The sequence below is a fragment of the Taeniopygia guttata genome, chromosome 31 (genome assembly GCF_048771995.1).
Source record: "Taeniopygia guttata chromosome 31, bTaeGut7.mat, whole genome shotgun sequence".
Classification (NCBI taxonomy): domain Eukaryota; kingdom Metazoa; phylum Chordata; class Aves; order Passeriformes; family Estrildidae; genus Taeniopygia; species Taeniopygia guttata.
Genome location: NC_133056.1, coordinates 1,754,643 through 1,767,975, shown reverse-complemented (window position 1 = coordinate 1,767,975; position 13,333 = coordinate 1,754,643). Strand labels below are relative to the sequence as shown.

General features: G+C 58.9%; 2 protein-coding genes across 2 annotated transcripts in view; both read left to right on the top strand.

The window, feature by feature from the left end:
* Nucleotides 1-4,741: 4,741 nt before the first annotated feature.
* GATA1 (GATA binding protein 1) lies at nt 4,742-10,450 on the top strand. The gene is given in 6 exon segments (XM_072920329.1): nt 4,742-4,935; nt 5,676-5,882; nt 6,886-7,031; nt 7,754-7,879; nt 10,121-10,258; nt 10,260-10,450. Coding segments are annotated over 6 exon segments (912 nt in total). The 5' UTR covers nt 4,742-4,805; the 3' UTR covers nt 10,425-10,450.
* A 736-nt stretch (nt 10,451-11,186) lies between these two features.
* HDAC6 (histone deacetylase 6) overlaps nt 11,187-13,333 on the top strand; it is a 36,332-nt gene continuing 34,185 nt past the window's right edge. Inside the window, exons 1-3 of the mRNA XM_072920210.1 lie at nt 11,187-11,216; nt 11,355-11,417; nt 12,326-12,376. Coding sequence (XP_072776311.1) covers nt 11,187-11,216; nt 11,355-11,417; nt 12,326-12,376 — 144 coding nt within the window. The remainder of the gene's footprint in view (nt 11,217-11,354; nt 11,418-12,325; nt 12,377-13,333) is intronic.

Here is a 13,333-nt window from a genome sequence, read left to right as displayed (position 1 = left end):
TTTGGGCTGAAAATCTCCAGTTTTTGGGCTGAAAATGCCAAATTTGGAATAAAAAGACTGATTTTGGTCCCAAAAATCAGAATTTTGGACCAAAAAAAAAATATCCAAGTCGTGTCATTAACATCCAAATTCTCTGTTCGGTGTCTGAAAGCCCCAATTTGGGACTGAATTTTGCAATTTTGGGCAAAAGTGATGATTTCAGCGTTAAACCACCCAGATTTGGGATTCAGAGAACCCCAATTTTCTGTCCTATAAATGTAAATTTTGGGGCTGAAATTCCCCAAGTTTTTTGCCAAAAAAATTAAAATTTTAACTGAAAAAATCCCCGTTCTGAGACAAAAATGGTGAATTTCAGGCTGAAAATCCCAAACTTTGCCCGAAAATGCTGAATTTTACCCCAAAACCTCAAATTTTGGGCTGAAAACCCTAAACTTTGGTCCAAAGATCTCCAATCTTAGGTTGAAAACCCTGAATTTTACCCTGAAATTCAAAATTTGTGGTTCAACAACTCCATTTTCCCCTCAAAAATTCTCTTTTTTGGGTATATCGAGGCCTAAAAATATCCAATTTTGGGCTCAAAATCCCCATTTTGCTGCTGAAAAAAGTGAATTTGAGGCTGAAAATCCCGAATTTTGACTTGAGAGCCTCAAATTCCCTGCAGAAAACCCAACTTTGGGGCCAAAACGGGCAAATTTTAGCCTCAAATCCATTTTTTCCCTCAAAATCTCAATTTTTGGGGCTCCTGGTGCTTTTTTCCTGTTTTTCTCTGGGTATTTGGAGGCCTAAAAATCCCAAATTTCCCGTTCCAATCTCCGGGTTCGGTGCAGAAAAAAAATGAATTTTGGACTGAAAATTGCGAATTTCCAGCTGAAAATGTTCAATTTGGGGCCGGAAGATCCTGAGGGCCAAAATCCCTCAAATTTGGGGTGTCAGGGCCCGAAATTGGGCTGAAATTTGGGGTGTCAGGGCCCAAAATTGGGGTGAAATTTGGGGTGTCAGGCGCCGGATTTGGGCCAAAAGTCCTGAATTTGGGGGGCTACTCCCAATTTTGGGGTGCCACTCCTGAATTTGGGGTTCCATTCACATTTTTGGGGTTCCATTCCCCATTTTTGGGGTTCCAGTCCACATTTTTAGGGTTCCATTCCCCATTTTTGGGGTTCCAGTCCACATTTTTGGGGTTCCATTCCCCATTTTTGGGGTTCCGTTCCCATTTTTGGGGTTCTAGTCCTATTTTGGGGGTTCCATTCCTATTTTTAGGGTTCCATTCTGCATTTTTGGGGTGTCAGTGTAGAATTTGGGGCTCCATTCCCATTTTTAGGGGCTCCATTCCCATTTTTAGGGTTCAATTCCCCGTTTTTGGGGCTCCATCCCCATTTTTGGGGCTCCATTCCCATTTTTAGGGTCCAATTCCCCATTTTTAGGGTTCAATTCCCCATTTTTGGGGTTCCATCCCCGTTTTTGGGGTTCCAGCCCCATTTTTGGGGCTCCATCCCCGTTTTTGGGGTTCCATTCCCATTTTTAGGGTTCAATTCCCTATTTTTGGGGTTCCAGCCCCATTTTTAGGGTTCAATTCCCTATTTTTGGGGTTCCAGCCCCATTTTTTAGGGTTCAATTCCCCCTTTTTGGGGCTCCATCCCCCTTTTTGGGGTTCCAGCCCCGTTTTTGGGGCTCCATCCTTATTTTTGGGGTTCCATTCCCATTTTTGGGGTTCCATCCCATTTTTAGGGTTCCATCCCCATTTTTAGGGTTCAATTCCCCGTTTTTCGGGTTCCAGCCCCGTTTTTGGGGCTCCATTCCCATTTTTGGGGCTCCATTCCCCATTTTTGGGGCTCCATTCCCCATTTTTGGGGCTCCATCCCCGTTTTTGGGGCTCCATCCCCATTTTTGGGGCTCCATTCCCCATTTTTGGGGCTCCATCCCCGTTTTTGGGATTCCAGCCCCATTTTTAGGGTTCCATCCCCATTTTTAGGGTTCAATTCCCCATTTTTGGTGTTCCAGCCCCAATTTTGGGGTTCCAGCCCCGTTTTTGGGGCTCCATTCCCATTTTTAGGGTTCAATTCCCCCTTTTTGGGGTTCCAGCCCCGTTTTTGGGGTGCTCTCCCTGCCCGGGCCCTGCCCCCGCTCTGGCCGGGGCTGATAAGGGTCCCCGGCCCCGCCCGGCCCCCCCAAACCCAACCGCCGCACCCCAAAATCTGATAAGGCCTTATCAGCCCCGGGCAGCCCCGGGGCCGTTACCGCCCCCCCGCACCCCAAAACCCGGAACGCCCCAAAACTCCCCAAAACTCCCCAAAACCCCCAAAATCCCCCAAAAGCGGCGGCTCCCGGAGCGCCAGGTGAGCTCTGCCCCCCCCCCCCAGAGCCCCCGCGGGTTTTGGGGTGTCACAGGGAGGGGACCCCCCGATTTGGGGTTCAGGGGGTCTGGGGGGGGGACCCCAAATCGGCCCCCCCGGGGGTGGGGGAGGGGGAGGAGGGTCCGGGGGGGTTTGGGGGTACCCGGAATCGGGATTTTGGGGTTTGGGGTCCCCAGTTTGGGGATTTTGGGGTTCGGGGAATCCCTAGTTTGGGGATTTTGGAGTTTTGGGGTCCCCGGGGGTTTGGGACCCCCAGATTGGGGTTTGGGTATTTTGAAGTTTTGCGGTCCCCGGGTTGGGGATTTTGGGGTTCGGGGGTCCCCAGTTTGGGGATTTTGGGGTTTGGGGATCCCCGGGTTGGGAATTTCAGTGTTTTGGGGTCCCCAGGGGTTTGGGACCCCCAGTTTGGGGGTTTGGGGTTTGGGGGTCCCCAGTTTAGGGATTTTGGGGTTCGGGGCTCCCCAGTTTGGGGATTTTGGGGTTTGGGGGATCCCCGGGTTGGGGATTTTGGGGTTTGGGGGTCCCCAGTTTGGCGATTTGGGGGTTTAGGGTCCCCAGTTTGGGGATTTTGGGGTTCGGGGGAGCCTCAGTTTGGGGATTTTGGGGTTTGGGGGATCCCCGGGTTGGGGATTTTGGGGTTTGGGGGTCCCCAGTTTGGCGATTTGGGGGTTTGGGGTCCCCAGTTTGGGGATTTTGGGGTTCGGGGGAGCCTCAGTTTGGGGATTTTGGAGTTTGGGGGTCCCCAGTTTGGGGATTTTGGGGTTTGGGGGTCCCCGGGTTGGGGATTTTGGGGTTTGGGGTCTCCAGTTTGGGGATTTTTGGGGTTTGGGGGATCCCCGGGTTGGGAATTTCAGCGTTTTGGGGTCCCCTGGGGTTTGGGACCCCCAGTTCGGGGGTTTTGGGGTTGGGGGGTCCCCAGGGGTCTGGAGATTTTGGGGTTGGGGGAATCCCCAGTTTGGGGATTTCAGAGTTTGGGGGTCCCCAGGGGTTTGGGACCCCCAGCTTGGGGATTTTGGGGTTTGGGGGTCCCCGAGTTGGGGATTTTGGGGTTTGGGGTCTCCAGTTTGGGGATTTGGGGGTTTGGGGGATCCCCAGTTTGGGAATTTCAGCGTTTTGGGGTCCCCAGGGGTTTGGGACCCCCAGTTTGGGGTTCGGGGGAGCCTCAGTTCGGGGGTTTTGGGGTTTGGGACCCCCAGCTTTGAATTTTTGGGGTTTGGGACCCCCAGTTTGGGGGTTTTGGGGTTCTGGGGTCCCCAGTTTGGGGATTTCAGAGTTTGGGGGTACCCAGGGATTTAGGGGTCCCCAGTTTGGGGATTTTGGGGTTTGGGGGTCCCTGGGTTGGGGAGTTTGGGGTTCGGGGATCCCCGGTTCGGGAATTTCAGCGTTCGGGGGTACCCAGGGGTTTGGGACCCCCAGTTCGGGGGTTTTGGGGTTCGGGGGTCCCCAGTTTGGGGATTTTGGGGTTTGGGGATCCCCGGATTGGGGATTTTGGGGTTTGGGGTCCCCAGTTTGGGGATTTTGGGGTTTGGGGGTACCCAGGGGTTTGGGGATCCCCAGTTTGGGGATTTTGGGGTTTTGGACCCCCAGTTTGGGGATTTTGGGGTTCGGGGGTCCCCGGGTTGGGAATTTTGGGGTTCGGGGTCCCCAGTTTCGGATTTTTGGTGTTCGGGGGATCCCCAGTTTGGGGATTTCAGAGTTTTGGGGTCCCCAGGGGTTTTGGGGTCCACAGTTTGGGGATTTTGGACTTTGTGGGTCCCCACTTTGGGGATTTTGGTGTTTGGGACCCCCATTTTGGGTTTTTTGGGGTTCGGGGGTCCCCAGTTTGGGTTTTTTGGGGTTCGGGGGTACCCAGGGGTTTGGAGATTTTGGGGTTTGGAGATTTTGGGGTTTGGGGGTCCCCAGGGGCCCTGGGGAGAATTTTGGGGTGCGGCTGTGACCCGCAGGGGTTGGGGACCCCCAAATCCCGAATTCGGCACCCCGAGAGTTTGGGGGGGCCCTGAGGGGGTCGAGGTTTTGGGGTGCAGATTTGGGGGTAATGAGGGGTTTTGGGGTGATGATTTGGGGGCATTGAGGGGTTTTTGGGGTGCAGATTTGGGGTCTCACAGGGTTTTTGGGGTGCTGATTTGGGGGCATTGAGGGGGTTTTGGGGTGCAGATTTGGGGGTCTCACAGGGTTTTGGGGGGTTTTTGGGGTGCTGATTTGGGGTTTTGGGGGTTTTTGGGGTGCAGTGTTGAGCTGGGCTCTCCACAGGGTTTTTGGGGTGCTGATTTGAGATTTTTGGGTTTTTGGGGTGCTGATTTGGGTTTTGGGGTGCTGATTTGGTTTTTGGGGTGCTGATGTGGGTTTTTGGGGTTTTTGGGGTGCTGATTTGGTTTTTGGGGTGCTGATTTGGGTTTTTGGTTTTTGGGGTGCTGCCCCGCCCCCGCAGGTCCCCCCGGCGGGTTTGGGGTCCCGATGGAGTTCGGGGTGCTCGGGGGGCCGGAGGTGCCGCCCCCGTTCCCGGAGGAGTCCGGAGCCCTCCTGGGGCTGGGGGCGCCCGAGGGGCCCGAGGCGGGGGCGCTGCTGGGGGGGTACCCCCCGACAGGTACCGCTGCCACCTGGCACCTGTGTCACCTGTGTGTCACCTGTGTCACCCCTGTGTCACCTCTGTGTCACCTCCTGTGTCTCACCTCTGTGTGTCACCTGTGTCACCGCTGTCACCCCTGTGTCACCTGTGTGTCACCTCCTCTGTCACCTGTGTGTCACCTGTGTCACCTGTGTCACCTGTGTCACCTCCTGTGTCATCTCCTCTGTCACCTGTGTATCACCTGTGTCACCTCCTGTATCACCTGTGTGTCACCCCTGTGTCACAATGTCCCCAATCCCCCCAATGTCCCCAATGTCCCCAATGCCCCCAATGTCCCCCAATGTCCCCAATGCCCCCAATGTCCCCAATGTCCCCAATGCCCCCAATGTCCCCAATGTCCCCAATGTCCCCAATGTCCCCAACACCCCCAATGTCCCCAATGTCCCCAATGTCCCCAATATCCCCAATGTCCCCAACGTCCCCAACGTCCCCAATGTCCCCTCAATGTCCCCAATGTCCCCATTGCTGTCCCCAATGTCCCCAATGTCCCCAATGTCCCCAATGTCCCCAATCCCCCCAATGTCCCCATTGTCCCCAATGTCCCCCCAATGTCCCCAATGTCCCCAATCCCCCCAATGTCCCCAATGTCCCCCCAATCCCCCCAATGTCCCCAATGTCCCCAATGTCCCCGATGTCCCCAAAGTCCCCGATGTCCCCGATGTCCCCAATCCCCCCCTGATGTCCCCCCGTGTCCCCAGGCCGGCTGTCGCTGCTGCCCTGGCCTGAGGGGGGGTCGCTGGGGGGGTCCCTGGGGGGGTCCCTGGGGGGGTCCCTGGGGGGGTCCCTGGGGGGTCCCTCCTGGCCCACTCCCCCCCCGGAGCCCCCCCGCTTCCTGGAGCTGCTGCAGCCCCCCCGCAGCCCCCCCCCCGCCGGACCCCCCCCGCCGCCCGCCGGAGCCGCCTGCGGTGAGACCGGGCACTGGTTTATACTGGGTTATACTGGGAATGGGCTGGGGGGAGTGGTTTATACTGGGAATGGACTGGGAATGGACTGGGGGGGCTGGTTCATACTGGTTTATACTGGTTTATACTGGGAACGGACTGGGGGGGCTGGTTTATACTGGGAACGGACTGGGGGCACTGGTTCATACTGGTTTATACTGGGAACGGACTGGGGGGGCTGGTTTATACTGGGAATGGACTGGGAATGGACTGGGGGCACTGGTTCATACTGGGTTATACTGGGAATGGACTGGGGGCACTGGTTTATACTGGGAATGGACTGGGAATGGACTGGGGGCACTGGTTCATACTGGTTTATACTGGGAATGAATGCACTGGGGGGGCTGGTTTATACTGGTTTATACTGGGAATGGAGTGGGGGGGACTGAGAGGGAACTGGGAGGGACTGGGGGGGACTGGGAGGGACTGGGGAGAACTGGTCTGTACTGGTCCGTACTGGTCCATACCGGTCCGTACTGGTCCGTACTGGTCCATACTGGTCTGTACTGGTTTATACCAGTCTGTACTGGTCAGTATTGGTCCATACTGGTACTTACTGGTCTGTACTGGTCCATACCGGTCCGTACTGGTTTATACCGGTTCATACCGGTCCGTACTGGTTTATACTGGTCCGTACCGGTCCATACTGGTCCATACCAGTCTGTACCGGTTTATACTGGTTTATACTGGTCTGTACCAGTCTGTAGTGGTCCGTACTGCTTTATACCGGTCCGTACTGGTCCATACCGGTCCATACCGGTCCGTATTGGTTCATACCGGTCCGTACTGGTCCGTACTGGTCCATACTGGTTTATACTGCTTTATACTGGTCCATACCAGTCCATACCGGTCCGTATCAGTTTATACCGGTCCATACCGGTCCATACTGGTCCATACCGGTCTGAACTGGTCCATACTGGTCCATACCGGTCCATACCAGTCCATACCGGTCCGTGCCCTCCCTTAGAGGCGCGCGAGTGTGTGAACTGTGGGGCGACGGCGACGCCGCTGTGGCGCCGGGACGGCACCGGGCACTACCTGTGCAACGCCTGCGGGCTGTACCACCGCCTCAACGGCCACAACCGGCCCCTCATCCGCCCCAAGAAGCGCCTGGTGAGCCCCACATCGCCTCAGGGACCCCCAAAAATCACCTCAGGGACCCCAAAATCACCTCAGGGACCCCGAAATCGCCTCAGGGACCCCAAAATCACCTCAGGGACTCCAAAATCACCTCAGGGACCCCAAAATCCACCGGGGAGCCCCGAAATCGCCTCAGGGACCCCAAAACACACCGGGGACCCCTGAAATCACCTCAGGGACCCCCAAATCCCCCGGGGAACCCCAAAATCGCCTCAGGGACCACAAAATCATCTCAGGGACCTTAAAATCACTTCAGGGACCACCAAATCCTCCAGGGAACACCAAAATCACCTCAGGGACCCCAAAATCCACCGGGGAACCCCGAAATCGCCTCAGGGACCCTAAAATACACCTGGGGATGCCCAAAATACACCTGGCACCCCAAAATCACCCTCCTTACACCCCCAAATCCACCCCAAACCCCTCCTTACACCCCCAAATCCACCCCAAACCCCTCCTCACACCCCCAAATCCACTCCAAACCCCTCCTGACACCCCCAAACCCACCCCAAACCCTTCCTGACACCCCCAAATCCACCCTAAACCCCTCCTGACACCCCCAAATCCCCTTTTAGTCCCCCCAAACCCCTCCTCACACCCCCAAACCCACTCCAAACCCTCTCTGCTCCGCCCCAGTCCCCCCCAGATCTCTGGGTTCACCGAACCCCAAACGTCCCCCCCCCATTTTTTGGCAGCTGGTGAGCAAACGCGCCGGCACCGTCTGCAGCAACTGCCAGACCAGCACCACCACGCTGTGGAGGCGCAGCCCCCGCGGGGACCCCGTCTGCAACGCCTGCGGGCTGTACTACAAACTGCACCGGGTGAGGGACCCCAAAAACCGCCCCAAAATATCCCTAAAGTATCCCAAAATATCCTTAAATATCAGCAAAATATCCACAACCCCCGTCTGCAACGCCTGCGGGCTGTACTACAAACTGCACCGGGTGAGGGACCCCAAAACCACCCCAAAATATCCCTAAAGTATCTTAAAATATCCTTAAAATATCCCTAAATATCCCTAAAATACCCCAAACCCCATCTGCAACACCTGCAAATGCACCGGGTGAGGGACCCCAAAAACCGCCCCAAAATATCCCTAAAGTATCCTAAAATATCCTTAAAATATCCCTAAATATCCCTAAAATACCCCAAACCCCATCTGCAACACCTGCAACTGCACCGGGCGAGGGACCCCAAAACCACCCCAAAATATCCCAAAAATATCCCTAAAATATCCCCAAACATCCCTAAAGTCTCCCTAAAGAACTCCAAAATGTCCCCAAATCGCCCCAAACAAGGCCAGGACACCCCAAACCCAAACCCCCCGCCTGGTATCCCTAAAGTATCCCAAAAATATCCCTAATATCCCAAAAATATCCCTAAAATATCCCCAAAATACCCCAAACCGCGTCTGCAGCGGCTGTGGGCTCTACTACAAACTGACCGGTTGAGGGACCCCAAAATATCCCTAAAGTATCCCTAAATATCCCGAAATATCCCTAAATATCACCTAAATATCACCAAAATAACCCTAAATATCCCCAAATATCCCTAAACATCCCTCAATATCACCAAAATATCACCAAAATATCCCTAAATATCCCTAAATATGACCAAAATATCCCTAAATATCCCCAAATATCCCTAAATATCCCTAAATATCCTTAAATATCACCAAAATATCACCAAAATATCCCTAAATATCCCCAAATATCCCCAAACATCCCCAAAGTCTCCCTAAAGGACCCCAAAACGTCCCCAAATCGCCCCAAACCAAGTGGGAATGAATTTTGGGGTGCATCGCTGATGGGGTTGGGGTGGTCCAGACCCCTCCCCTGGATTTGGGAACCCACCCTGGATTTGGGGAACCCCCCAAGTTTTAGAACCCCCCTCGGATTTGGGGACCTCGCGAGGATTTGGGGACCCCCCCCCTTTTTGTGCCCCCCAGGTGAACCCCAATTCCCCTTGAACCCCGATTCCCCCCCTGAACCCCGATTCCCGCAGGTGAACCCCAATTCCCCTGAACCCCAATTCCCGCAGGTGAACCCCGATCCCCCCTGAACCCCGATTCCCGCAGGTGAACCCCGATTCCCCCTGAACCCCAATCCCCCCTGAACCCCGATTCCCCCTGAACCCCAATTCCCCTGAACCCCAATTCCCGCAGGTGAACCCCGATCCCCCCTGAACCCCGATTCCCGCAGGTGAACCCCGATTCCCCCTGAACCCCGATTCCCCCTGAACCCCGATTCCCCTGAACCCCGATTCCCGCAGGTGAACCCCGATTCCCCTGAACCCCGATTCCCCTGAACCCCGATTCCTGCAGGTGAACCCCAATTCCCGCAGGTGAACCCTGATTCCCCCTGAACCCCGACTCCCCCTGAACCCCGATTCCCGCAGGTGAACCCCGACTCCCCCTGAACCCCGATTCGCCCTGAACCCCGATTCCCCCTGAACCCCGATTCCCGCAGGTAAACCCCGATTCCCGCAGGTGAACCCCAATTCCCCTGAACCCCAATTCCCCTGAACCCCAATTCCTGCAGGTGAACCCCAATTCCCCTGAACCCCAATTCCCCCTGAACCCCGATTCCCCCTGAACCCCAATCCCCCTGAACCCCGATTCCCGCAGGTGAACCCCAATTCCCCTGAACCCCGATTCCTGCAGGTGAACCCCAATTCCCCTGAACCCCGATTCCCACAGGTGAACCCCGATTCCCGCAGGTGAACCCCGATCCCCCTGAACCCTGATTCCCCTGAGCCCCGATTCCCCCTGAACCCCGATTCCCGCAGGTGAACCCCAATTCCCCTGAACCCCGATTCCCGCAGGTGAACCCCGATTCCCCTGAACCCCAATCCCCCCTGAACCCTGATTCCCGCAGGTGAACCCCAATCCCCTCTGAACCCCGATTCCCCCTGAACCCCAATTCCCCCTGAACCCCGATTCCCGCAGGTGAACCCCAATTCTCCCCCTGAACCCTGATTCCCGCAGGTGAACCCCAATTTCCCCCTGAACCCCAATTCCCGCAGGTGAACCCCAATTTCCCCCTGAACCCCGATTCCCGCAGGTGAACCGCCCGCTGACGATGCGCAAGGACGGGATCCAGACCCGCAACCGCAAGGTCTCGGCCAAGGGCAAGAAGCGGCGCCAAGGGGGGGGCTCCGGCCCCGGGGGGGTCCCCGAAACCTCGGCGGGGCCCCCCCTGCCCCCCCCCCGCGCCCCCCCAGCCCCCCCCCGAGGACCCGGCCGCGCTCTTCGCCCTCGGGCCGCTCGTCCTGTCCGGGCACCTGCTGCCCTTCCCCCCCACCCCCGCCGGGCCTTTCCTGGGGGGCGACTTCGCGGCGCCCCCCGGGCTGAGCCCGCAGCTCTGAGGGGCCCAGAACAGCCCGGGACCGAACGCAGCCGGCTCACGCCTCCTTCTTGGGGTGCGCGGGGACGGGGGGCACTGGGGGGTTGTGTTTCCCCTGTGGGGTGGGGGCGGTGTTGGGGGGAGCCACAAACATCCCAATTAAAGGTGCTCCCCCACCGTGGACCTCGGGTGGTTGGTACCAAGATGGCGGCTTCTGTGGGGCACACCCAGCATGGCGACCGTCATGGCGCACCCAACATGGCGGCCTCCGGGAGCACACCCAACATGGCGGCCCCATGAGCGCACCCAAAATGGCGGCCCCCATGAGCACATCCAGCATGGCGGCCCCCATGAGCACACCCAATGTGGCAGCTCCGTGAGCGCACCCAACATGGCAGCCCCCTATGAGCACACCCAACATGGCGGCCCCATGAGCGCACCCAAAATGGCGGCCCCCATGAGCACATCCAGCATGGCGGCCCCCATGAGCACACCCAACATGGCGGCCCCATGAGCGCACCCAACATGGCAGCGCCATGGGCACCCAATGTGGCGGCTCCCATGAGCGCACCCAACATGGCGGCCCCCATAGCGCACCCAACATGGCGGCCCCATGAGCACCCAATGTGGGGGCCCCCATGACCGCACCCAACATGGCAGCCCCGTGAGCACACCCAACATGGCAGCTATCATGACACACCCAACATGGCGGCCCCCATGAACACACCCAACATGGCGGCCCCCATGACACACCCAACATGGCAGCCCCCATGACACACCCAACATGGCAGCCCCCATGAGCGCCATGCCGACGGTAAAGCGGCGGCCCCGCCCCTCTCATTAGACCACGCCCCCAGTGAGCCCCGCCCTGTTAAGCCCCGCCCCGCGATTGGCGGTGCCACGCCCCGGTCACGGCAGGCCACGCCCCCTTCCCGTGGCCACGCCCCTTTAGCCTCGCTCCTGGCCCCTGACGTCATCACGGCGCGCCTCGCGCCAGCGTCGCGTGGGGCTGCAGGTGAGCGCGGCGGCTCCGGGACCCCCGGGACCCCCCGAACCCCCGGGACCCCCGAAACCCCCGGGACCCTCCGGGACCCCCCGGCCCCGCTCCCTCCCCTGCCCGTGGAGCTCCCGGCGCCGCTCCCCGCGCCTCCCGCCAGCCCCGATTGTTTCCCGCCCGGCCCCGCCCCTCTGTCCCCGCTGTCCCCCGGTGTCCCCAAACCCCGGTGTCCCCAAACCTCGGTCCCCCCGGTGTCCCCAATCCGCTGTCCCCCCGGTGTCCCCCCCACTCTCCCCCCGGTGTCCCCGCTGTGCCCCCGGTCCCCGGTATCCCCCCATTGTCCCCTGCTGACCCCTCGCTGTCCCCCGGTGTCCCTTAACCCTTATCCCGCCCCGGTATGTCCCCCCGCTGTCCCTGACCCGTGTCCTCCGCTGTCCCCTCATTGTCCCCCCGCTATCCCCGGTGTCCCCACCCCGTCTCCGGTGTCCCCAAACCCCTGTCCCGCCCCGTGTCCCCCCCTCTGTCCCCCCCCTGCCCCTGACCCGTGTCCCCCCCCAGGCCCCCGCGCGCCGCTCGAGCCCCCCCGGCTGCCATGGTGAGAGGGGCGTGGTCAGAAAGGGGCGTGGCCTGAGGGGCGTGGCTTTGTGGGGTGTGACCGGCGCCCCGCCCCCCCGAAGCATGACGGGGCGGGGCGAGGGGCGGAGCTTCGGTGTGGGCGGGGTCTTACGACCACGACCAAACCGGCGGGGTGGGCGTGGTCTGTTTGGAGTGGGCGTGGCCTCGCTGGCTCCGCCTGCCATTGTACCTGAGGGAGGGGCGTGGCCTCGGGATGTGGGCGGGGTTAGTATGGGTGTGGTCGGTGGGCGTGGTTATCAGCGCGGGTGGGCGTGGCCTCGGTGGGCGTGGCTGACCGTGGCTCCGCCCAGGGCCGCGCGCGGCGCCGGAGGGCGGGGCTGGAGGCGGAGCTACAGCAGCTGGTAATGGGGGGGGGTCCCCAAAAATGGGTCTGGGGTCCCCAAAAATGGGTCTGGGGGGTCCCCAAAAATGGGGTGTGGGGGGTCCCCAAAAATGGGGTGTGGGGGTCCCCAAAAATGGGTGTGGGGGGGTCCCCAAAAATTGGTGTGGGGGTCCTCAAAAATGCGGTCTGGGGGGTCCCCAAAAATGGGTGTCGGGGTCACCAAAAATGGGTGTGGGGGGTCCTCAGAATGGGCCTAGGGGGTCCCCAAAAATGGGTCTGGGGATCCCCAAAAAGGGGTGTGGGGGGTCCCCAAAAATGGGTGTGGGAGTCCCCTAAAATGGGTGTGGGGGTCCCCAAAAATGGGTGTGGGGGGTCCCCAAAAATGGGGCTGGGGTCACCAAAAATGGGTCTGGGGGTCCCCAAAAATGGGTGTCGGGGTCCCCAAAAGTGGGTGTGGGGGTTCCCTAAAATGGGTCTGGGGGTCCCCAAAAATGGGTCTGGGGGGTCCCCAAAAATGGGTGTGGGGGTCCACAAAAATGGGTCTGGGGTCCCCAAAAATGGGTGTGGGGGTCCCCAAAAATAGGTGTGGGGGTCCCCAAAAATGGGGTCTGGGGGTCCTCAAAAATGGGGTCTGGAGGTCCTCAAAAATGGGTCTGGGGGTCCGCAAAAATGGGTGTGGGGGGTCCCCAAAAATGGGTTCTGGGGGGGTCCCAGAAATGGGGTCTGGGGGTCCCCAAAAATGGGTCTGGGGGTTCCCCAATAATGGGGTCTGGGGGGTCCCCAGAAATGGGTCTGGGGGCTCGGGGTCCCTTTGGGGGGACACCCCAGGACCCCCCATGGGGACCCCCTGAGGGTCTGGGGGGCTGTGGGGTCACTTTGGGGGTGTCCCTTTGGGGTGGGGGGGCTGCTGGGGGGGTTCGGGGTGTCCTGTGACCCCCCCAGACCCCGATGTCCCCCCCACCCCACCCCCCACCCC